The 26737-nt window shown below is 37.5% G+C and overlaps 2 protein-coding genes and 1 long non-coding RNA gene across 7 annotated transcripts in view; 2 read left to right on the top strand and 1 right to left on the bottom strand.

Moving 5' to 3' along the window:
* Nucleotides 1-367: 367 nt before the first annotated feature.
* Nucleotides 368-26737, bottom strand: part of LOC137240441 (malectin-A) — a 64534-nt gene continuing 38164 nt past the window's right edge. Inside the window, exon 2 of the mRNA XM_067766712.1 lies at nt 368-7456. Coding sequence (XP_067622813.1) covers nt 6875-7456 — 582 coding nt within the window. The 3' untranslated portion in view covers nt 368-6874. The remainder of the gene's footprint in view (nt 7457-26737) is intronic.
* On the top strand, nt 19735-20972 carry LOC137240444 (uncharacterized). Its single transcript, XR_010949737.1, has 3 exons — nt 19735-20147; nt 20209-20686; nt 20751-20972. It is a non-coding gene; the product is annotated as an uncharacterized lncRNA (long non-coding RNA).
* Nucleotides 21776-26543, top strand: LOC137240442 (T-complex protein 1 subunit eta-like). 5 transcript variants are annotated; one of them, XR_010949733.1, is made up of 4 exons: nt 21776-21940; nt 21996-22148; nt 22223-22356; nt 26337-26543. XR_010949733.1 is itself a non-coding variant. In XM_067766713.1 (4 exons), exons 2-3 carry the CDS (start codon nt 22014-22016, stop codon nt 22312-22314), a joined length of 258 nt encoding a protein of 85 aa, XP_067622814.1. In that variant the 5' UTR covers nt 21776-21940; nt 21996-22013; the 3' UTR covers nt 22315-22356; nt 26337-26543. The 5 variants fall into 5 exon arrangements, 2 of the variants coding, with proteins under 2 accessions (XP_067622814.1, XP_067622815.1); XR_010949731.1 differs by having other exon boundaries at nt 22206-22356; XR_010949732.1 differs by having other exon boundaries at nt 21996-22179; nt 22239-22356.

The raw sequence follows: 26737 nt of genomic DNA, 5'->3' as shown, positions 1-26737 counted from the left end.
AGTGTTGGCCAAACTACTGCCGAGGGGACACCCCGCTTAGAAACACTTTTTTTCTAATTAAAAAAACTTGTTTCTAAATGTTTGATGTTGCTTTGCCTGGAAATTGAACCCGGAGCATGCTACCACTACACCACGGCAACCGCCAGCTACACTTATTATAGTTTATAAAATAATTGTATTTACATAAATAATTAGTAAATAAAATAAATATCGGCCCAATTCGAAATAATTTTTCCCGACGAGAATTTCTTATACATAAATTTAGAGAGATGAAGAAAAAACTCTCCGGGAGAAATTATTAAGAATCGGGCTATACATATGCATATATGTATTTTGTTTTTACATTTCACATATTTATGTAAACTTACGTTTTATTTCGAAATTTATTTAACTACCACATAAAATTCAATTATCATCATTATTATAATAAATAGTATATGTATCTGTAAGTTTCTCGGTACGCTAATTAACATTTTGTAATGTTCTAAGTAGCAAGACAATAAAGTTTATTGATTTAATATATATTATTTAAATTTTTATAATACTTGAAACATTCCAAGTATGTCACAATCATCTAAAATATGCTATTCTTAAATTTGTCAATTGATATATACATATGTTTAAGTGTGAACGTATGTTCATACTTTGCTAAAAAGCTAAACCAATATCCACTATTTTAATTTCTTCTACACATTTTTAATTGTGCGCTAAGCATTTAATATTAACTTATTTCTGTGGAAATTGTACATCAATTATCAACGCTTTATAAATTCAATAAATCAATGCTTTACAACCCTAAAATCAAAAAAGTTGTGGGCTCTGTTTTAGTATCCATTCGCAAAATTTTAGCATAAAATAGAGTATAGAATGATTGGGAGAGTTCTTCTGATCACAAATATATCATTACTAAACTGAGTCATTCGATTACCCGACTAATCGGTAACCGAAAAATGGCTTACTAGTTTGTTGTTGTTGTATTAACGATAATAATTTCTAATAAATGAAATGAAAGGCACTCCCTGAAGGCTTTGGGGAATGTTATCGATGTTGATGGTCCTTTGCCTGATATAGATCCGGTACGTTCCGGTAACAAAGCACCATTAAGGTACTAGCCCGACCATCTCGGGAACGATTTATACGACCACATTAAATCTTCTAGGTCATCCCGCCCTCCCCACCCCTAGTTCCATGAGGAACTTGGGGTCGCCAGAGCCGCGGCTGTTAATGAAACAGGATTCGCCATGGATAGGTGAAGTTGACAATTGGGTTTGGAGAAGCTATATATTGCGCTGGCAACCCCTTGAGAGGGTTGCGCTACATAACCCTTTGAATCACTTTGGTATTTTAGCCGCCTCTTATGACAGGCATACCTACGGCGGGTATATTCTAAGCCTCCTAACCCGCTGGGGGTGTGCTTACTAGTCTGTTTATGGTATTCGAATAGTCGCGCAGCTTCGACTAATCGATGAGTAGCTTTGTTTCAACAACTCGACTACTGTAACAAATCGGATTTCAGTAACCATTTGCCTTTGAAATTTCTGTACAAAATGCAAAACAATTTAGTGAATATGTGCACACAAAAATGTTAAATATACAAACATGAGCTAACATAACATAAAAGGACTAGGGTGTTGAAATTTTTGAAAAGTCCGCAATATAAGTTACAGACGACAAGGACTCCAAAATATATTATATCCCGACTGGTTGTGGTTGATAAACTTAACCGCTCCAACTATCATCTCATACCAGTACCATCTTTAAACAAAAAATACCCACAAGTCTCTATCCAGCGAAGAAAGTATACGCACGGACAAGGATAGTTTGCGGTAGTAAAACTGCTCTCAAAATAGACAGCTAAGGATTACTTCAGTAGGCTCTCCCAACTGCTTACTAGGATCAATATCCAATTTGAGGATGGAGGCAATAGGAGCACATATCTCTCTCACTTCAAGCGAGCCCGCAAAAATATCTGATAGGATCAGAAACGTCGGGTTGCATTGGAAAACAAGATCGCTGCCTATGGGGCCACGATGACTACAGGCGCCACAACGCCCCGTTTATGTGTGTTGTAGGGAATTGGAGGACTAGAGCAACCTACTTAGAAGAAAGAAATGTGAGGCAGAATGCCGTGACTATGATGAGTTTCAGATAATCGAAAAGTTTATCAAAAGTCGGGCAGATGACGAAAGGTTTCAATGATGAATTGATTCCTATAGGAATAATAATAGTGACCTGGTTATTGACGTACACAGTGTGCTTAAGCCTTGGACGGCGTACTTCTCATTGTAGGAAACGACGAAATCGGTACCCCATTCCCTGGTGATGGAATATTTATACGTTCCACCCGAATAGCCAAGGTGAAAATGGAGATATCCCGGCTAAAGAATAATAAGGCGCTGGTTAAACTGCGAACAGACGAAGAGCCGATAAGGAGCATGCACTATCCCTTATGCGAAGTATTGTCGGATGAGCGAATGGATCCAGATTGGAATTTTAAAAGTACTTTGCCCAGTCCGAAATAAAGGCGTTAACGCAGATGGCGCATAAGGTTCTATCTAGCGTATTGTGCGAGAAACTATAATCCAAAGTCAACGGAGCTGATTGGATCTTATAAGTGTGGTTCCAGACTTTATAAATCTACTACGCACTAAATATTTCCACGAGAAGAGAACTGACACGTATAGTCGTTTTATCGTTAGTCAAGCTACTTTGAAAATGAGCTTCGTATTTACTGCATTGTAGAATTTCAACTATCTGCAACACTACCAACTCCGTATGGATTGGAGGACTTCGCCGAGCTATTCGAAACCAAACGAGACTATTATGTGAAATAGTTGCAGTCATTAAATAAAAGCGCTATGGCAGCATGTCACAGTTGACGGATATAAATTCGAGACTAAAAGATTCTGTCTATCTGACAACCAGCCTTAACAGTGGACCCAATGTCAGCTCAGAAATCGAACGGGGAGTCACTCTTGTCATGCCAACAAAAGCTACTTTGGACTGAATAGACAATGAAAACGCCAACCACCAAGACTCGCCATAACTAAAAAAATATATATATGAAAGGCGCGATAACCTCCGAAGAGATTTAAGGCCGAGCTTCTCTTCCAATTTGCGTCGTGCTCCTTTTAATTTTTCGTATAAATTGGCGGGACGGGACCTACGTACTTGTTTTATGCCGACTCCGAACGGCATCTGCAAGGCAGATGAATTTTCACTGAGAACTTTTCATGGCAGAAATACACTCGGAGTGCTTGCCAAACACTACCGAGGGGCGACCCCACTTAGAAAATTTTTTTTCTAATTGAAAAAACTTGTTTCTAAAATTTTGATGTTGCTTTGCACAGAGCATGAACCCAGGATGTTTGGTGTGGTAGGCGGAACACGCTACCATCACACCACGGCGGCCGCTGGCTCGCCATAACTGTCCTGATGTAAGTATGGCCCGAAGTCATGGACGGCGTCAAAGAGAAGATAAGATGGCTTTTGCCGTATTCGAGAAAAAAGTTCTCTGGAAGTTTTATGGTCCTATCTGTGGACGCAGAGGAAGGGAAGATCTGAACTGAGTTGAAAGAAACATGGATAGCTGTAGTAACTTCTTACGAAATGGCCAAAATCGCCTATGTGGTTAAGCGGCAAATGACCTTCAAAATTCATCTAAATCAGTTAGAACAGGTATGCGCCCCAAAATGCTATTGAAGTATGTAACAGCTAGTAAATTAATTAATTATAGTTCACCTATGTATATACATACGTAAAAAATCCAGTTAAAAAAAATATGCGATATTATAAATAAATCGACTGCTCGAATATTGCTAACTGAATAGCAGTAGTCGACTAGTGTCAGAGTCAAGTTATTCGGTAAGTCGATTAAGCGATTAGTCAAAGCTCTAGTATACATAAATACATATATAAATATATGACATGAATAGAACAAATGCTGCAAATAAGTTAAGTAGGAGGTCTGGGGGCGGAGCTTAAGCATGCAGAAGACATCCGTTTTTTCCACTTAACAGTTTTTCCTGAAATTGTAAACTTGACCAACAATTTACTGGAAAACTATAAAGCTCCGCAGACTAAACCCTATATATTTCTGATCAAAGAAACTCCCTCAACCACCTATGTATAAACACCATTTCTTTCAAACTCATGCGAGTGCATACTATACGTTCCCCAAGTTGTGCACATGTATGGGTAATGTGTAATAGCAATTGCAATTTAATAAATCACAATATTGAAGCTTCAGGGTTTATTTGGAAAACTACACATTTTTAGATCTTGGGCCCTGAAGTATGTGTTGTCATTACCTTTGAGAGACTAGGACCTTTTTAGTCACAATAGATGAAATATTGTGTGAAGCATCATTTTCACTCATTATCCAAACGATTTGTGTGAGAAATGTGGAAACGGGAAGGCAAATTAAAGTTACAGAATTATAATGAACAACGATACTATATAAACTGCTGCGTAAAATATCGGTATTTTCGAGAGCGCCATATCTCAACAAACTTTTGAAAATTCCCTACATGTTAATCAAACGCCCTGCCTCCGATTTTTGTTTTTCGAAGACACTCTATTTAAGAATTCTATTTTGTTTGAAGCAATGCTGTAGCATGGCGGAAGGATACAAGGTGGCAGCATGGTGACATACCTACAAACATAAATAAAAATTCCATGTACTTTGTTTTTGTAAATTCGATGGAAAAATGTCAAAATCGTACTGTGACGGAAGTTGATGTATCAAATCAAATAAAAAAAGTTTATAATCAGCTGTCCCATGCTGCCACCTTGTATCGTTCCGCCATGGGCTGTAGAATTACGTTATTGTCATCAAAAAACATAACAATATTTTCATTTTCATTTGTTTTTTAATAATTTTAGCCATGGCTCAATTATATGGTTGGCTCATCTCATCAGCTGATTTTATTTTTTTCATTTCACTGGTATACGATTGTCAAAAGAACAACAACTTACTGCCATGGTGGTAAATTTTTTGTAAAAAAAAAAAATAGTTTCACATCGTTTTCAATAATTTCTCAGCAAATGCATCTAATTTAGCGCATTATTTTCCCACAACACAAGAATTGTAATTCTCTCCATTACATTCGCCTAACACCAACATGCAAATTTTGACAATCTGAACAAAGGTATGTTGTTGCTATAGAGATGAGCCAACCGTATAGTTGAACCACGATAGCGTTATTTTTTCAGACGAAACAATTCAATACAAGGTGGTGATTGGATACAAAGATAAAAAGGTAAAACCATTGAAAGTCAAATGAAACATTTTTGAAGATTGTTAACCAAAACCCAAGGCGATTTCAGTACCAGGTGTTGCTATCCCATCAGCTGATTGCCCCTTCTTGGTATTTCATCTACAACGTCTTGGTACAACAATTTGTCAGTTAATCGAAAGCAATGCGAATTGTATTTTGACTTGGCATTCTTGGACGCGGCGAATTGGGTTGAACTCGTTTTGTCATCTCTTTGTATAGATTCGCATTGGAGCAGAACTATATTGCTTCATTTGTTGTTGCTATTCAATTGGGAATTTTTTAAGCGAGCAAAAAAATTGGAACAGCTATAGAAATAAATATAGTTTAAAAAAAACTAAAAAAACAAGCTTTTAAATAATATCGAACTAAAAAGTTAAAAATGATTTTCAAAATAAGTTTGAAACAATAATGAACGAAAAATACTAGTATTATTGTGAAAAAGCGTCTGGCGCTCGATATATGAAAAATATGGCACAAAGCGGCCACGCTTTTTTCAAAATAACACTAGAATTTTTCGTTCATTTATTGTTTTAAACTGATTTTGAAAAATATTTTCAAGTTTTTAGTTCGACATTATTTAAAACCGTGTTTTTCAGTTTTTTTAACTATATTTATTTTTCACTTTTAAGTTTCATATACTATAAAAACGTGTTTTATAGTTTTTTTAAACTATGTTTATTTGTTTGTATTGCTCCATTGGCGACTAGCCTAGAGAGTTACAAACAAACATACATACAAAAGAAGCTAATATAAGCGTGTTAAAAAGGGCGAATATATTTTTTTTTTGAATTTGTTTGACGTTTTTACCGAGTTATTTGATGTCAAAAATATTGATGACTGACTCGAAAAGAGAACGGTTTCACGTTACTCTATTTGTATCATGGTGAGCTCTATCTCAGAGTTGGTTTCAAAAATGCCAAAACTGCATTTCAAATCGTATTCGAGAAACTTGATCGAAATCGAAAACTGGAAAATATCCGTATGTCAAAATGCTAAAATCTTGAGAAAAAGAAATTGTTTAATTTTTATGCAAATAGTCCAATGGCCAACCAATTATTCGTTAGCAAAATTTTTTCTCACTTGAATAATGATAAAAAAGGGATTCTTCACTTAACATAAATTTAACATTCAATTATTAATTTGCCATCCTTTTAGCGTTCATTATTTTTTTAATAAATTTTGTTTAAATGCCGAAGATAAAAAAACTTAGCTAACTAAATAAAGAGATACATAAATTAACAAAAAAAAACAAAAACCAGTGAAATAAAAATAACAAAATTTTGATAAGAAAAATCACATTAAGGGAGATCTAGCATCCAGTAGAGAGCGCAGAGGAGTTAATACATAAGCAGAGGTAGACACTTACATAACTAACGCTTCAACACTAACTCATTAATGGCATCGTCGTTGATCAATAAATACGAAACTTCACTTCATCCGGATACCGGATTGAAGTCGGAAAAATCACAACATCACTTCAACTCGTATCAGTACGCATTTCCCTCCTCTCTTACTACATCCTTTTTCGTTCATATAACTATCAAAAACCTAATAGAAATATTCCTAATATAAGTTTTCTTTGAATTTGCAACACATCACAACTTGCAAAGACAAAAAAGCAATGGTATGAAAGCGCCAATCGCTATAAAAACTGGCAACATAACTGATGAATCATCCATCGAATATGGATTCGGTTGCCTTGGACCGCTAACTTTCCGGGATTTCGGCAGTCCATCAATTTCATTACCTTCATCTTCACCCATTAGATTATCGTTATTTGATATGGCTGCAGCATTTCGCATACGTTGAGGTGATTGTTCCAGTTCAGCATTTAACTCATTATTACCACTATCAGCTGAAATTCGATCATTAAATACTGCCATATCAGCATCCATTGGCATAAGCTCATCGGCTGTTGGTGGAAGACGTGGAATATTTGCCACATCTCCTTTGAGCAGTGCAAACGCATTGATTTTAGGATTATCATAAGGTCCTTTAATGAAATCTAAACGTATTACCCCATTACGAATGTCCGACTGCTCATCTTTGTAGTAGAGGCGATCATTGGAAATTGTAAAGGAAACATATTCTTCATGCGCTGTACCTCGACCAACTTGATGAAAGATATCCAAATCTTTTACAACAGTGTGCCTACTGTTTAGGACGACATCGAAGACCTGAAAGAGATATACATATAATAATGTGTTTATATATGTAAGTTATCAAGTGAGTATAAGGTTTGCATGTACATACATATCGAGGTATCATACGAAAACTAACACTTTCAGAATTTCGTACGAAACCTAACACTTTCGGCCTAATGACGAAAACGAAAAACGAACAATTGAGGAGTTGCGTGCAAATAGGGATCTTTGAAAATAAAATGTTCGAGTTTTTAACATAGCATCTTTGCCGTTTTAGCATTTGAAAAATTTTCTTAATATATAGTATTGTAACGAATTTTGGGAAATTCCTGATTATTTTGCAGCTTCTGTTAACGTTCGAATCTCTGAATTGTCGAAAAAATAGCTCAAATATTCAGTATAGCAATATTTCTTTATTATGACTACTTTGGGAGTAGTACAATTACAATACTCGCGTTCTTGACTAAAGCGTGTTAAAATACAAACGACTGATTATCACTTGCACCGCGCTGCTTTATACTCTTAGCTAGCCTCGTTCACCTACTTCTCTTAAGTTCTAGACTCGTCACGAACATGCCTTCTGGAACAGTTGTATCTCATATGTACTTGGTTATTTACCCTGCCAACTTTTTGCTATTTTCACCCGAATTCTAATACCATCTCATATTTTTCTGAAAAATACCAACACCACCGCACTTTTTTGGGGCATTTTCCAAATTTCATACGCGCCTAAAAGTATGTGGATTATAATTATAAAAAAAATCCTAAAATAAATAGACTGCTGTCATCAAAAATATATATTTACGCAATTTCGCAGAAATGGAAATATTTCTGCATTTTTTTATACTCAGCTGAGCAGAGCTCACAGAGTATATTGACTTTATTAGCATAACGGTAATCAGTAACGGCATAAACTAATCGAGATAGATATAGACTTCTATATATCAAAATGATCTGGGCGAAAAAAGAAATTCATTTAGCCATGTCCGTTCGTCCGTCCGCCCGTAATCACGATAACTTGAGTAAAGTTTGAGGTATCTTATTGAAATTTGGTATGTAAGTTCCTGGGCACTCATCTCAGATCGCTATTTAAAATGAAAAATACAATTAATGTAAGTGTTTAGTAGAAAATGCAATATACTTTTGTCGATGTTTATAAATTATTTTATGTTTTTTGTGCAATAAACAGACTTCCTGAGGAAGATGCAAAATAGCACCGAAACATGTAGAAGAAAAAAGAAAAAACCTTGTTTTTTGCTTAAAACCATCGGCCGAAACTCTCCAAAATACACAAAAATTAACGAAATCGGACTATAACCACGCCCACTTTTCCAATATCGAAAATTTCGACAAAAGGTGGGTTGACCTTATGACGCAGAAATATGAAATTTGGTAGGGGCATAGATTCTATGACGATAACTGTTTTCTGTGAAAATGGGCGAAATTGGTTGAAGCCACGCCCAGTTTTTATACACAGTCGAACGTCTGTCCTTCCGCTCGGCCGTTAACACGATAACTTGAGCAAAAATCGATATATCTTTATTAAACTTAGTTCACGTACTTATCTGAACTCACTTTATCTTGGTATAAAAAATGGCCGAAATCCGACCATGACCACGCCCACTTTTTCGATATCGAAAATTACGAAAACTAAAAAAATACGAAAAAAGAGATGAAACATGGTAATTGGATTGGTTTATTGACGCAAAATACAACTTAACAAAAAACTTTGTAAAATGGGTGTGACACCTACCATATTAAGTAGAAGAAAATGAAAAAGTTCTGCAGGGCGAAATCAAAAGCCCTTGGAATCTTGACAGGAATACTGTTCGTGGTAGTACATATATATGTATATAAATTAGTGGTACCCGACAGATGATGTTCTGGCTCACCCTGGTCCACATTTTGTCGATATCTTGAAAAGGCGTCCACCTATGGAACTAAGGCCCACTCCATTTTAAAATACTCATTAACACCTTTCATTTGATACCCATGTCATACAAACACATTCCAGGCTTACCCTAGGTTCATTTTGCTAAATGGTGGTTTTCCTTTATTTTGTCTCCAAAGCTCTCAGCTGAGTATGTAATGTTCGGTTACACCCGAACTTAGCCTTACTTACTTGTTTTTAAATAGCGTTTTTCAACTGCAAATATAGGTAAGTACTTTTGCAACATTTACTTATTGGCTTTTAGATAATAACAATTTGTTTTTCTAGAGTATGGCTAAATGGGAATCTGAAGGTTGCGTCCAACACATGCGCTTCAGCATGATTGCATAAAGACGGGGTATCAGCGGAATGAGCTGACTGCTTGGGATTCCTCCTGGCGATTGAAGCTGTGTTATTTAATTAGTGACTTTGTACAGCAACCGCAGAGAAAGAAGCAAATTGGCGAGAATCTTTAAAAGTGGAAAGAACACAGCTTGCCTTGTAAAGCGGTCAAAGAAAGCAAACGTTTGGTTGTATATTGGATCTTGGGTCGCAGATGTAGAAGCGCCATTTGGCGAAACCAGCAAACTGCCAGGTAGAGCGTCTTCCGCTGTCTCGAGTTAGAACAGGTGTTACGTTTGACAAAGTCAGACGGCGGGCCAATAGACGCGCACACAAGCATAAATACAGCGCGTCCCCAATTACCATCACCGCCAAAGAGGTTGAAGATGCCATCGTTCATGCTAAACCATCTAAAGCAGTATGCCCAGACGGCATAGCCATGCCGATGCTTAAAAACCTAGGTAAAGTGGGATTTAATAATCTAGCGCATGTCTTCAACTTGTTCCTGTCCACCTTCGTCATGCCCGAAAAACTCCGGCAATGAAAATGGGGACCCGGCGATGTTCCAGAATACAGGTCTCACATTAACACCATTTAATTTATGTAATTTTCCTTCATTTCCATATAGTTTAAATGATTTCTATTTCTTTTCATTTTATTCCGTTTTTTTTTTATTTCGTTTCATCTGCTTTCATTCCATTTCCTTTCATTTTATTTTAATTAATTTCATTTCATTCCATTTCACTTAAATTACTTTCGTTTCTTTAATTTAACTAAAATTCGTTTCGTTTCATTTCTTTCCATTTAATTTTATTTTGTTTCACTTCATTTCATTTTACTTGATTTGGTTTCTTTTATTTTCATTTCCATATCATTTAATTTTTTGTCAATTTCATTTCATATAGTTTCATATCATTTTATATCATTCCGTTTCATTTCATATAGTTTCATTGTTTTTGTTTCTTTTCCATATCATTTCATTTTATTCTATTTCATTTCACTCTATTTCGTTTCGTTCCGCCCTATTTAGTTTCATATTATTTCATTTCGTTTAAATTCGTTTCAATACATTTCGTTTGATTTCATTCCGTTTCACTAAATTTAATTTCTTTTCGTTCCATTTAATTTAATTGTGTTTAGTTTAAATTTATTTTTATTTATTTTTTTTTTTATTTTATTTCATTTGGTTTTATTTTATTTTATTCTACTTTATTTTATTTTATTTTATTTCATTTTGTTTCATATTACTTCATATCCATTTCATTTAATTTCATTCCACTTGATTTCGTTTTGTTTCATATTATTTAATTTCACTTCATTTTATTTTTTTTTTTAATTTCATTGTATTTCATATCGTTTCATATCATTTCGTTTTATTTCTTTTCATTGCCATATGATTTTAATTTTTTTTAAATTTCATTTTATATCATTCCGTATCATTTCATATAGATTAATTTTTGTTTCTTTTCCATATCATCTCATTTTTCGTTTCATTCCGTTTAATTTCATATGGTTACATATTTTTTTGTCAGCTAATTTTCTTCTGTTTCATTTCACTTATTTCCGTTTCATTTTATTTTGTTTCGTGAGATGAGATTCCATTTCATTTCATTGAATTTATTTTTCTTTTAATTCGTTCCATTCCATTTTTTTTTTGTCAATTCACTTTATTTAATTTTATTCCTTTTTATTTTCTTTAGCTTCATTCCAACTTATTTTTTTACTTTATTTATTTTATTAAATTATCTATAATATAAAAATAAGTCGGGTTTTCCTTCCTGACGCTATAACTCCAGAACGCACGAACCGATTTCCACGGTTTTACATTCGTTCGAAAGGTCTCGGGCTACCTGAGGTTTATAGCAAAATTCAGGATCGACGCACAGGGTCTCGAGATATAGGCCTAAACGTGGACCCGGGTACACCTAGAATGTGATTATAGGATATGGATATCAAATGAAAGCTGTTGATGAGTGATTTAGTAGAGGATAATTTTCATACCCCCGGGTGACTGGGGTCTCGAGATATAGGCCAAAACGTGGACCCGGGTACCCCTAGAATGTGTTTATAGAATATGGATAACAAATGAAATCTGTTGATGAGTGCTTTAGTAGAGGGTAATTTTCATACCCCTGGGTGACTAGGGTCTCGAGATATAGGCCAAAACGTGGGCCCATGAACGCATAGATAGTGTTTTTACATTATGGGTATCAAATTGAAGTTGTTGATGAGTGCTTTAGTACAGGATAGTTTTCATACCTATTGGTGACTAGGGTCTCGAGATATAGGCCAAAACGTGAATCAGGGTAACACTAGGATGTGTTTTTACATTATGGATATCAAATTGAAGTTGTTGATGAGTGCTTTAGTACAGGATAGTTTTCATACCTATTGGTGACTAGGGTCTCGAGATATAGGCCAAAACGTGAATCAGGGTAACACTAGGATGTGTTTTTACATTATGGATATCAAATTGAAGCTGTTGATGTGTGCTTTAGTACATAGTAAGTTTTACACCGCCGGGTGACTAGGCTCTCGATATATAGGCCAAAACATGGACCCGGATACCCCTAGAATGTGTGTGTATTATGGATATCAAATGAAAGCTGTTGATGAGTACTTTAGTAGAGGGTAATTTTCATACTCCTGGTTATGATATGGATAACAAATGAAAGCTGTTGATGAGTGCTTTAGTAGAGGGTAATTTTCATACCCCTGGGTGACTAGGATCTCGAGATATAGGCCGGAACGTGGACCCGGGTACCCCCAGAATGTGTTTATAGAATATGGATAACAAATGAAAGCTGTTGATGAGTGCTTTAGTAGAGGGTAATTTTCATACCCCTGGGTGACTAGGGTCTCGAGATATAGGCAAAAACGTGGGCCCGTGAACGGCTAGATAGTGTTTTTACAAACGTGGATCAGGGTAACACTAGGATGTGTTTTTACATTATGGATATAAAATTGAAGCTGCTGATGTGTGCTTTAGTACAGAGTAAGTTTTACACCGCTGGGCGACTACGGTCTCGAGATATAAGCCAAAACGTGGATCAGGGTAACACTAGGATGTGTTTTTACATTATGGATATATATGAAGCTGTTGATGTGTGCTTTAGTACAGAGTAAGTTTTACACCGCTGGACCGGGATACCCATAGAATGTGTGTGTATTATGGATAGCTTTAAATAAATTATGCTGATAGCTTTAAAGTAATTTTCATTGTGATATTCGATTTAGTCGCATCAACCTGGAAAAACTGATAAAAATGCATGCGAAGCTGACATAAAGGCATGAATTAATAATACCCACATACCTATTTACATACGTCCTATTCGATTTGCCTGAAATTTGGTATATAAATTTGCCTGTATTAGTATTTACGATGCTTTCTTCCGGGTAGTAGGCCAGAGACGGACTGGGACTGGGACTGAGACTGAAACTGGGAGTGGTACTGGGACTGAGACTCGGAATGGGACTGGAAGAAAATACATACCACCCTCTGGGACTGGCAATAAAATATGAAGAAGAATGGGAAAAACTTGAGAGAAGAGAAAAGATAAAAGGAGACTGAGAAAGAGATAGAATGAGACGAAGATGGAGATAGATGAAGCGAAAAATACGGAGGGAGGAGTGAATACAAAGATTAGGAAAGAGTGTAGAGGGGAGAGGGCAGAGTTAGACGGAAAAAGCTTATTAAAATGTATATAGATAGTCCAAATTTAGGGCAGAACAACGCCTCTCGGGTCTGCTAGTATAAACATAAAAGATTGTCAATCCAAAAAATTTTTTATATGTTGAAATTATTGCGTTTTGCTATGAATCGTATTTTTCGAAGTGTTCCAAAATGGCTAAATTTACTGGTGTTTACTTCCCATAAAGAGTATACATAGGTTTTAGAAAGTGAAGTTAAGTCCCATCCATATCTCAAAAACTTTAGGGGTGCACTTATTGCATTTTGGTTTGGAACTCCTCAAATATGCTATTTACAAAAAAACGGCTGCCGGCTTTACGGAGCGTTGAATATGAATATACCTTCCTTCTCTACACTTTATAGCCTTTTTCTTAAACTCCATTGCATGTAGGTAAGCAAATTGGCTTCCACCAAGGAAATTTTATTGCCATAGAAAAGCAATTTATATTTGAAGTAATTCGTATTAAACATTCCCAAGTGCTTTAGATTGCACTTTTGGGGAGTCCGATATACTTTTTGCCTGTACACACACACCTTCTAGCTAGAGATGGGTAGTAATAATTACTTAAGGAATTAAACTACCCTCAATTCCCCATTACAAGTAATTGGGAAAAATAATCAATTCCATTTTCCTCAGCAAAATAATTGACTACATTTAAATTCCTCAAGAAACCAAAACTGATTTCCTAGTTTTGAGGCTAGAGTACAGAGTTTGATTTCTGTACTCGAAAAATATGATTGAAATTCGTCCAACTACAATACAAGGAATATCAAAAGTAAATTAGAATTGCAAAAGTAATTGAAAAGCTTTTAGCATAAAAAATATCTTTTCGATTCACAAGATGATTGTATTGTTGTGGTTGTGTTAACAGTGCTTCGTCCTATCCAAAAGGCATGACCACTCACAAGTTGTCAAAAGTCCCCTACGGGCGTCCAAGGAAACTAGCAGTTTGAACAGGGTTGGATCATAGCTGTCTTCTGGACAGGCTGCCAATTGATGTTTAAGTTGTCAGCAAACTACTTATCTTGGCTAGCTGGTTTCCCAGGTTTTAGTGGTGGGACTATTCCTTCCAGCTACCATTTTTCTGGAATGACAAAGGAAGTCAACGATAAATTGGAAACATGTGTTCGGTTGCTGATTCCATCGCCGAGGTGTTAAAACATCAGCGTGGCTATTCTGTATGGACATATTTATTTTGAATGTTTAGCTTTCTTGATGTCTTCTTCAACATCCCTCTTAGTTGGGATAATCGTGGGGATAATGATGTATCCCAGTGTTAATTATCGTCTCACGGTGGGGCATTTGATCAATCTAACTGGCCAAAAGTCGACTTTTTCAAAATATTCCAATTTTTTTAAATATACTCTCTGGCGTTCCTAGATGTCCACTGAATAGTATACATACCCCAAAACCCATCTGCAAGGTCAACGGAGCTAAGCGCGCACATCTAAAGTTTTATAAAAATTGTGTGCAGTTCGACGTATATTTGGATTAAAAAGCAATATACCCTTCTAACCTAAATACTTGTTCACTTGTTTAGCCTTAATAAAATCTAGTTACATTTTCTTTTAGGACAGGTAAATGTGTCTTTAATTCATATTGTAACGAATTTTGGGAAATTCCGCTTATTTGCAACCTTATTCTAACGTTCGAATCACTAAACTGTTGAGTAAATAACTCCACTATTCAATAATGCAAAATGGCCTTTATTAAAGTACTTCACAATAACACTTCTACTTCTCTACAGATAGCGTGCTTAAATCAAGCTCATTCTGATTCTCAGCTTTACCTCCTTTTATACTCTGTGATTTCCTTGTTCGCATACTTCTAGGCGTTTCTTTTTCTAAAATTTACTAATCGTTTACCAGCTATAAATTTCCCAGCTATAACTACAGATGCACGATGATTATAGCTTCTCGCATAGCCCATGCCCGTGTACATGTGAGTGATACTTCCACAGATGATTGCCTACTTTTGGGAGTATCTCAGATATAGATATATGCATGTGTTTGTGCGTTTCTCTCCGCTGCGTGTGTGTAAATATGTGTAGCCATAATGATTAATTTGTTTACGTACATACAAGTGTGGCAGCTTGCTTTATTGTTTTTGTTGCTTTATTTACTTAGTATCCGATTAGTGATGTGAGTATCACTTAGTGTCAGGGAGCTAAGATAGTTTTTTCGCATAGCTAAAAAACAAAAACATTAAATTTAAAATTCTTAATTCTGAGATATGAAAGTCTTTCGTCTTGATCGAAGGAACCTAGCCAAAATTTGGTGATGATCGAAGTATGGCAAACACGTTTTCATAGGGAACACACACACAGAATTTGATTTTTATAGAAGATGTGGAGCTAAACAATTTTTTTAACAGCGCCAGATTACTAAACGTCCAAAAGGCATAATAGCCAAACTCAACAATGCAGTCAAATTTTAGGTGTTAAAATAACCTAAGTTTGTACGGCAGCCATAGTTTTTCCCCATTACACATTTTACTGGAGGTGTTAGGACTTAACGTCATATAGCTCCTTACCAATTTTCATTATCCTACCATTACTACATCCAGAGATATGCAATATGATATATACCATTTGTATGGGAGGTGCCACGCCCCTTTTTCCCAATTCCACATTTTCATGGTGGTGTTAGGGATTGACCTCCTATAGCTCCTTACTGAATTTCAAATTCTGGCATGTATACCTTCAAAGTTACGCAGTACCAAAGATTCCATTTGTATGGGAGGTGCCACGCCCCTTTTATATATCGAAATTATTTTTAGCCTAAAACCTTCCCGTTGATCGAAGGAACCCATAATCAAAATTTGGTGATGATTGAAGTGTGGGAAATACGTTTCCATAGCGAACACACAAATACACAGAATTTGATTTTTATATATATACTAGCAGACCCGTCAGACGTTGTTCTGCCCTAAATTTGGTCTATCTCCATACATTTTAATAAGCTTTTTCCGTCTAACTCTGCCCCCCCCTCACTTCTTCTTAATCCTTTTATTCACTCCTCCCTCCGTATTTTCGCTTCATCTATCTATATTTTCGTCTCACTCTATCTCTTTCTCAGTGTAAGGACACTCTTTTCTCTTCTCTAAAGTTTTTCCCATTCTTCTTCATCCCTTATTGCTCTCAGCAACAACTTTCATTTGATATTCCTATTACACACACATTCTAGGGGTATCCGGGTCCAGGTTTTGCCCATATCATGAGACCATAGTCACCCAGCGGTATAAAAATTACTCTGTACTAAAGCACTCATCGACAGCTTCAATTTGATACCCATAATGTAAAAACACATCCTAGTGTTACCCTGATGCACTTATCTCGAGACCCTGCCTATATCTCGAGACCCTTCACAAATAGGTATGACAACTACCCTGTACTAAAGCACTCATCAACAGCTTTCATTTGTTATCCATATTGTATAAACACGTTCTGGGGGTACCCGGGTCCACGTTTTGGCTTCAATCTCGAGACCCTAGTCACCAACAGGTATGAAAACTACCCTGTACTAAAGTACTCAGCAACAGCTTTCATTCGTTATCCATATTCTATAAACACATTCTAGGAGTACCCACGTCCACGTTTTCGCTTATATCTCGAGACCCTAGTTACACGCGGGTACGAAAAATACCCCGTATCAAAGTACTCATAAACAGCTTACATTCGATACCCATATTGTACAAACATATCCCAGGATTACCCAGGTCCACGTTTTGATCTCAAGACCCTATCCAGAACGGGATATAATTGGCATATGTCTGTCTCCTGGTTCTAAGCTACCCCTCCACCAATTTTCAGCCAAATATGTTCATCCGTTACTTCCTCTTCAATCACTCTTTATCTATTAAAAAAAGGGCATCAAAATCCGTTGCGTATTTTTAAAGGTTTAAGCATTCAAAGGGGCATAGGGACAGAAAAAGCGACTTTGTTTTATACCATGGTTCAACTATATACAGGTTGGCTCATCTGTAAAGCAACAAAATATGTCTGTTCAAATTGTCAAAATCTGTGTATTGGTGTTCGTGCGAATGGTATGGGATGGAAACATAAAACTTAGCAGTTTTTGTATGTGTAAGTAAAATGTTGCCAATGTGTTGGTTTCATTTTGAGTTTGCCATCTCCTTTTGACAATCCCTTCGACCATGCAATGACATAAATAAAATCAGCTGATGAGATGAGCCAACCTGTACATAATTGAACCATGGTTTTATACTATGTAGTGATATACATACATCCATACATACCTATAAACCTACGCCCGAAGTTAAATGAATGCTATATATGTACGTATGTACATATGTGTCGGATCAAGCCTCACTCAAAAGCAATTAGCGCGGACAGTTCACAGCGAACAAACACACATACGCATTTTTTGATAAAAATTTTACTTTTGTTTAAACAATTTGGCTGATATAAAAAAGGAATCAAGTATTTTTTTGATGCAGATCGAAGGTAAATATTTCAAAGTTTTACTGAAAAGTAGAATTTTTTAAATCCATCCATCCGTTTATGAGTTATAGCTATGTAAACAAAAATTTTATGATTTTTTACTACATTTTGGCAATTTTCCACGCCCCTATAATATATACCTTCAAATTATATTAATTGTACCATCTCACGTAGCTAAGCTTTCAAATGCAAAAACCGTTTAAAAATCGGGGCATTCTGTGTGAAGTTATGTGCATACATGGCATTTAGCAACTTTATTTTATAAGATTTATATGTATATATATATATATATATATATATATATATTTATGTTAAATTTTTTCTCAAAAAAATTGAAACAGGTATTTGTTACGACAAACTATTTGTATTTACGTCATCAAGGGTTTTCCCCTGTGCTGCGCTACTGAAGACTTTCGAGGAATGTTGTTGTCATTTCTACAACAAGAACACCAAAACTGTCGTAGTATATGTATATATCTTGTAGCCCCAAAAAAATATTACGCTTTTAAGAAAAATTATTAAAAGCAGCCGTTTCCTCGTTAACTTAAAAATATTGAATTTTTTTGGTGATGTTCGCTTAATGAAGCAAGCGGCCTTGTGTGAAAAGGAAAACTCAATTATTTCATTAACCAAAATTGTGATTCCATTAGATTTCTATAATGTGAAATTATTTTTACCGAACACCTTTTAAAAAACCAAATTCAGTTTGAGTGTTTTCGTCAGCCACAAAACGAAACTGCAACTTTGAGACATATATATGTATGTAAATTAAAATAGCTAAATTTCGTCAGACTCTAAAATTCCAGTGCTAGTTTTCGTATGGCACGTCGATGTGTAGGTGCAAATAATTTGATTGAGGAACAAAAGTATTCAAAACAACATGAAAACAAATTTAATTAGAGCAATTGCGCTTCATTGGCACTGCTGAAGTACTGCAAAAAAGATTTATTTTATTCTTGTTGAGTAATTTATTTTACTGTTTAATAAATAATGGAGGTTTAACTACTCATGCTGTTTTCCGGCATTTGGTCAAGCTCGAAGTTAATCTGTTGTTTGCATTACAACAACTGAAAGGCTTTGCGTATGTATGGCTAAGGATTGGTATACCAACTGATTCGAGGGATTGTTTTGCCCAACGCCCACAAAGGAGATGCCAATGTAACTTCACCTACCCGGGGCGAATCATCTTTTGTATGTGAGGCTCTTCATGGAAAGTGGGTTGGATGACCTGGAAGATTAACTGTTGTTATATCAAATAGTTCACCGGATGGACGTTCCGAATAATTATCCGGCAAAGGACCAAAACCTTTGGGAAGTGCCCTATCGGTACAACCCTGCAAAAATCGTGTGACCAAAAACGCACACAGCCACACGAATTTTTGACAGGGGTGACGATTTGGAATGAAAAATTGTGCAAATGAAATAGCATGCTGACAAATTTTGCTTTCCCACAATGTATCATGCTCTCTCGCACCTGTTATTTTTATAGGGATAGCAAAATACGTCATTTTTGCGTGCAAAAAAATCCGCCATTTCTAATTCAACAGAGACAGAGAGTTTTAAGCGGAATATCTCCGGAAAGATTTAAAATTAAGAGGGAGTTCTCCAGATCACAAATATATATATTTAAAGTGCGAAAACTTATAATTTAAAAGTTATTTGGTGTTAAAGTTTGCAAATTTCTATACAAATTTTATTTGTGTATACGTATATATATGTGGCAGCACAGCTTTGTAATGTGATCAATAAAATATATATATATATATATATATCTATATATATATCTATATATATATATATATATATATATATATATGTGCATGTTGCTACAAAAGCGCGATTGATTTAATAAAAACATTTATAATAAGTAAAAACAATGCAAAAATGAAATGTGAAATATACAAAAATGCAATATAAGTTTATCGTTGCCAATTTATATAGATATGTATGTGGATTAAGGTTTTGAAAGATGTGTAAATTGTAATTTAAAGTGATATAGAAATTTGCTAAATTTGCAAACTTTAACAACAAATAACTTTTAAATTATAAGTTTGCGCACTTTAAAATATATATATTTGTGATCGGGAGAACTCCCTCTTTCATTTGATACCAAGTTTTACTCCGAACTCGGGGGGTGCTATTCTAAAATTTTCCCAAAGTCTTTAATATACAATGATTTTTGCTGTTTATTTCGACAAAAACTTTTGATTTGATTTTTGTGCTCATCGAAAGAATTCACAATTATATAGCACCATGCCGCGAATTATGATAAAAGGTGGTGTGTGGAGAAACACTGAGGTAAGCATTTGACGCGACTGTTTACTCTTGGCTGTTTATTAACTAAATTGATAACTTTCAGGATGAAATCCTCAAAGCAGCTGTAATGAAATATGGCAAAAACCAGTGGTCACGTATTGCATCACTGCTGCACCGCAAATCTGCCAAGAAATGTAAGGCACGCTGGTACGAATGGCTTGATCCTAGCATAAAGAAGACAGAATGGTCACGGGAGGAGGATGAAAAGTTTTTGCATTTTGCCAAATTAATGCCAACACAATGGCGTACCATTGCGCCGATTATTTCAGAGGGTTAACTGGCACCAATTGTTCACACCAAATTGGGAGGTACAGGATTCGCCACGGGTAGGTGAGGTTGGCAATCACAACCCCTTGAATCATTTTGGTCGGCAGGTATGCCGCGGATATATTCTTGGCACTTGTTATTGATGGCTTTTATGATGCCACCAACACAACCTAGACAGACGCCAATGCTCAGTCAACCACCCAAGCCGGGTCAGCCCCCAATACCCGGACACGTCCGGACGTCCTGGTTATAATGTATGCTAATACAACTAATAATTTACAAATTTGCTGATGATTATTTTTGTGTTATTTTCTTTAGCAACCACCTGCACCTGTTACTGGTAAATATCAACAGCCGCAACAGTATGATCAAGCCCAACGCCGTTTGATCCCGATCAGATGCCAAATCTGATAAGCGTTATCATTGAAAATCAAAATAGCGCTGGTGGTGCTTTTATTACTAATGAACAGGGTTTATTACCACCATTGGTGACCACAAAATATGTGGTAGAAGATCAGGGCAACTCCTCGCCACGTTACGTTAGGTATCGATAATCGAAATTAATGTTTTGTTTGGCAATTACATTGATCTTTCTTCTTTGCAGGTCGTCTTTGTATTGCATACCTGCAACAGTGATTTATTAAAAACAACAGCTTTGTCCATTACACTTACCGTCTCACCAATGGCACGCACGTTTGAGGGTGAATATGAGCCACCCATTATAAAGTTTGGTGAATTGGGTGCAATTAGATGTAATCGTTGCAAGGCTCGATAGCAACTTGTAGATGCTGGTCGTCGTTTCCAATGTATAATGTGTAAAGTAACAAGAGATGGTAAAAAAAATCTTTCACTTTTACTTGTGTTCATTGATCCATATTTTTTCTCAACAGTGCCAACTGCGTATTTCCAACATTTGGGCCATACCGGACAGCGTGTCGATAAATATGAACGTCCTGAACTTGTATTGGGTACATGAGTATTTGTGTAAAAAATGCTTGGGTACCGATAGCTCTCATGGTAAACCTCAACTCATATCCAACATCAATGCCTCGCATTCAATTGTGGCACTGTACGCACTACATTGGGTTCACGTAGTATGGACAAGCATATTGTTGATTCCAGTGGTAAGCCCAAAATTTCAATGATGGGGCAACCATTATGAAACTATTGGATATTGTGAATCCAGCCGTAAAACTCTAGTACACATCGCCAAATTTCAAAATGTGTAGAATAAAAATGTTTCTCTTATCAGGTCGGCGATGGCACCACTTCAGTAGTATTTTAAGCATGTGAAATCTTAAAACAAGTTAAGCCAGATGTTGAGGAAGGCGTACATGCAATTATGCATGCTAAAATATGATATGCCTGTACATGTCGAAGCGCCAATCAAAGGAGCAACAAAGTGCTTTATTGGAAAAATGATCTGCCACAGCAATGTCCTCCAATGTCCAAGAGTATCAGAAAATTGTTGATGCTGAATGGCGTATTCTGTATAATAAACTAGTTAAGTAAGGCGCCAATGTTGTGTTTTCTATATTACCAATTGGTGATGTTGCTACACAGTATTTTGCAGATCGTGATATGTTCTGTGCTGTTTATGTACCAGAAGACGATTGGAAACGTAGAATGAAAGCTTGTGGTGGTGCTGTTATGACTACAGCTAATGATATTAATTCAAGTGTTTTGGGTCAATGTGATTACTTTGAAGAACGTCAGGTTGGTGGTGAACGTTTCAACATTTTCCAAGGTTTGACATTAATTTCATTTTTATAGTTTATAATTATTCAAAGGTTGCGTTAATGCTAGAACAAGTACATTGATTTTACGTGGCAGTGTTGAGCAATTTTTGGAAGAAACTGAGCTTCGTTACATGATGCTATAATGCTTGTGCGGCGTACAATTAAACATGATTCTGTTGTTGCTGGTAAGTCAAAATACAAATTGAAAAAAATGTCTAATCTTAGGGTCTCATTCTCTATTACGAAACGAACTTTCGATGCGGATCAGAGACGAATCGCTAGTGCATTTGTACTATGTTAAACAATGGGAACTTATCACTTGACAATTAGAGAATACCATTGCTAGACGAAATCGTTTGGAGGCGAATCGTTCGTCTGAGCTATCGTTCGCAATACAGAATGAAGCCTTTAAATTGTTAAGTAATATAATGAAAAGATTGTGTCCAAGGTTGTGCCTGAAGGTTTAATGTGGCCACATAAATCGTTCCCGTGATGGTCGGGCTGGCACTTTAATGGTGCTGTGTTACCGGAGCGTACCGGATCTGTATCCGGCTATAGGACCATCACATAACACTCCACAAAGCCTTCGGGGAGCAACCTTATCGCTACAAAAACAACAACATTGTGTCCAAATCCCAAAAAAAAACTATAAAATTTGTGTCAGTGAAATGATAATTATTGCTTTTGGTTGTTAGTTTTGAGGCATCGTCATCGAGCTCCTTCTGATCGTATATTCCGGTTCTTTTGCATTCTTTTACATGCATAAAGTGCCGTTGAAGCCTTCCTCACCCTCTCCTCCACGTTGAGCTTCGATGACAGCTTACTGTCTAGGATCATTCCTAGATATTTTGTGCAAGGTTTCTCCCGTAGGTTCGCCCCTCCTAACTTAGGCCTGGTCCAATTAGGGACCTTGTACCTCTTTGTAAACAAAACCATATGCAACGTCATCTGCGTAAACCGTAAGTTTTTCTGGTCCCTCGTAGAATCCCCTAAGCAGTTGGTTTTTGACCAGCGTCCACAGCAGAGGTGATAGCACCCCTCCCTGCGGAGTGCCCCTGTCCACTAATTTCGTGGCCGCGTACAATCCCCATTGCGATGTAATCTTACTGCAGTTTAACATGCAGTCGATCCATCTGGGTAAGGCTGGATATACTTTAACGTAATTAAGACCATCAATAATCGCCCATTTAGAAAGCCCCGGCAATGCTTAAGAAGACTTCTAGAGCATATTCCTTATATTCCAGGGCTTTTTCTATGCTTATTACCACCCTATGCAATGCGGTGTCTACTGACTTGCCTTTGGTGTACGCCTGTTGTGTTGTGGAGAGCAGCTTTTCATCCACGTTGGATTTTATGTACACATCTATCAGCCTCTCAAAGGTTTTGAGCAGAAATGATGTTAAGCTATTGGGTCTATAATCTTTGGGATACACGTGACCGATCTTCCCCGTCTTTGGTAGGAAAGCCACACGAGCAGTTCTCCAAGAGTGCGGTACATGATTCAGTTTATGCACCCATCGAATATTATTTTAAGCCATCCCACGACCGCCCTACTTGAAACTTGTAGCATGGCCGGACATGTACCATCTGAGACCGGCGATTTCACCACCACTACGAGGTCCTCAGTAGTGTAATTAGGCAGCATATATGAATGCAGCTGTTTCCTTACCATTACTACAGCTCGCACCCGTCCTTCCGTTTGCGCATAGTAAACGCCAAATCCGCGCGCGCTAAGTCCAGAAACCTTTCCTCCCGATGGAAGCCACGGCTCCTGGATCAGCGCGTTAGGAGGAGTTCGCTCGACACCACTTTACTGTGTTGGAGATTTATCCGTAGGACTCGCAGCACCAATGGGCTGCTTGTCCCCCTCCAGCACCTTCATCGTGACGTCGTCGTCCTCCCCTAGCCCTTTTGGTTTAGAGTGTTCGAAGCCCCCTTCAGCCTCTTGTACCTGTTGTGCCGGGTGTTCCTCTGTGCGACTCACAGCACCATCTGGCTGTTGGTCCCCTTCTAACACATTCGGGGTGACGTGGGCTACCTCCACCTGTCTTTTTTCCCTTAGGCTTTTGAGGTCCTTTTCGACTTCGCCCACGTCCAGCGTGTTAGGACTTTAATACCCGCGACTTCTTTTCCTGAGTCGCATATACATTTTGCCTGTACCTAAGGACATTTTTCCAAGCTGCGCGTACAATATATCCTCCGCCTGCTTGTTTATTTGGAAGATGTATAACTGACCTTCCTCCGTAGGCCGAGATACAGTAAGTACCTTCCAATCCTGTGTCGGTATGTTCGGATTCTGATTCTGCAAAAGTCGCAGTGTATCCTCCGATTTCATCACGCATGGTATCCATACCTTAACTTTTGGTACCTTGGGGATTTGCGCTTTATCCACCATCTCAAACGCGCGTTCGTGCCCTGCCTTTGGATGTTTGGAACCACTTCCTCCAGCCACCGCAAGCTCGCGATGTTGTCGCACGCTATCATCTTCATACCATTATACCATCCCCCGAATCAAATGTTGGAAGGAGCTTACTTGGTTATTCCCGCATCATCTTAAGCATTAAGCTAATAAGCTCCTCTTCTACAGATCTCCACCTTTCACTAGTCATCTGTTCGAAAGGACTGCTACGATCAACCAGCGCCACAGTCAGTGACTGCTTTGCCACATCACTCATCTTCTCGGGAAAAGCCGGCGTCTTAGTGTTATTTCCCTTTGGCACCTCCGAGAAAGCCGGAGTCTTAGCTCCCTTTAGCACCTCCGAGAAAGTCGGAGTCTTAGCGGTATCTTCCTTTGGCTTATCTCCTACTTCCATAGTTGGAACTTCCCTCTGACTCGCAGCCTTCGAGGTAGTTGCTACCTCGCTATTGGGGCCCATCTGTCTTACAGCTTTGGGCCTACTTGTCTTGTCTATGGGACTGCCCTGCGTCGCGGCTCTGGGACTGGGCCCTTTCTGCCTCTTGAAAGCAGGCTTGTCGCCTTCCGCCGAACGTTGCCTTTTCATTCTGCCATTCGACGCTTCTTCCTCCTCATACCGGTTGCAGAACCGAGGGTTTCTCGCAGCAAACCTTTTGAACTGCCTTCGACCTACTTCTACCGCCTCATGAGCCCATGCCAAGCGCTCGATCTCCTCTTCTGTTGGGTCCACCACTGCTCCCAAGCGTTGTACAATTCTTAGTACTGCACGGTACTTCGAGAGAGTTCTTTGCTCCGTACCCTTCTCCACTCTTCTACTCCTTTTTCATTTGTGTGCTTCTCCAACACGGAGTTCATTGAATCAGCACTACTCTCGCTCCCCGAGTCCGACGCATCGCTTAATGCGTATTTGTCGTCCTTGGCTTGCGGCTCAGTCCTCTTCTTATCATCGTCCTTATGAAAATTAGGTAATGAGTCGTTCATCTTGGTCGTACGACCACCAGCCCGACAAGGCGGGCTCAGCGGTCTAGTATTATATACGGGGAAAGAACCGTCAGCCACAGCAGCGCCCCTTACTGTGGTAAGGCCATCAATACTTCCCGAGGTGGTCCGGTATCGGGAAGGCTCCGTTCGAATACAGCCGAATTTATCCCCTGGCTACAAATCGTCCAATGGGCACGGTCCGCATAACACCCTGGATTAGGGGTTTGGCTCTTCTTGGTCACCGACATCCCGCCGCCCTCCTATGAGGCGAAACGGCGTAGATGCCAGTCCTAAACAGCTCCTCCTCATAGTCGGGCGCTATGGAGATCGGCTAAGCCCTCACACCAACGACGAATTTCGTTACAATTGCTAGTGCATGCTTTCCAAGATGTAGATCCTGATCGAAAGTCACACCCAAAATTTTAGGGTGTAAGACAGTCGGTAGGGTAATGCCATATGGTCGAAATTTGGCGCGGTCATGTTTTAAATAAGGTCCCCGATGATTTGGTTGGTGACAATATCAGGTTTCGCGAGGCGACAAAACTGGAGAGATTGGGGAGATAGCTGTTTATTTTATTACAAAGCTCATTGATGTAGGAAACAATAGCATAGGCGTAGAAGCAATAGTGACTCCTTGTGGTACAGGTAGCTATTGATATGCAGAAGTTAAGCAGAAGTTTGAATATGAGTTTTTTTAAGTTATAACAAAAAAAGCGTTTTTTTTTTTTTGATTTTATTAAACTTTATAAAATGTTTCTTCCTCTACAGTTCTATTTCGGTATTGGATGGTAAATATGGCTTTCGCATTATTTTCTCCATCAATAACTGTGAAAAGGTGGAAGAAATCTATGCGTGTAAATCTCACATATTATCTTGGTCGAGCGTTTCTTCAATAGCTCTCTAGTAATAATAGCAATATTGTCGCAATTTAAATATTATTTTAAAATTTTTAAATATCTGGTTTTGCATCTAGGCGCCTCATATATTCTTTTTTTGGAAAAAATTGACTAAATCTAATGATATGTTTTAAATAAATGTTTATGTTATATGTTATGTTTGGTTATTATAATTAAAAATAAATATTGAAAATTAAATTTTTTTGGTTCATATTTTATTCTCGTGGCTGCTACAGGTAAAGTAAATCGGCAGGTAAAATTCAAGTTATATGG

Source organism: Eurosta solidaginis, chromosome 2 (assembly GCF_040869045.1).
Source record: "Eurosta solidaginis isolate ZX-2024a chromosome 2, ASM4086904v1, whole genome shotgun sequence".
Lineage (NCBI taxonomy): Eukaryota > Metazoa > Arthropoda > Insecta > Diptera > Tephritidae > Eurosta > Eurosta solidaginis.
This window is presented reverse-complemented; position numbering and strand designations above follow the sequence as displayed.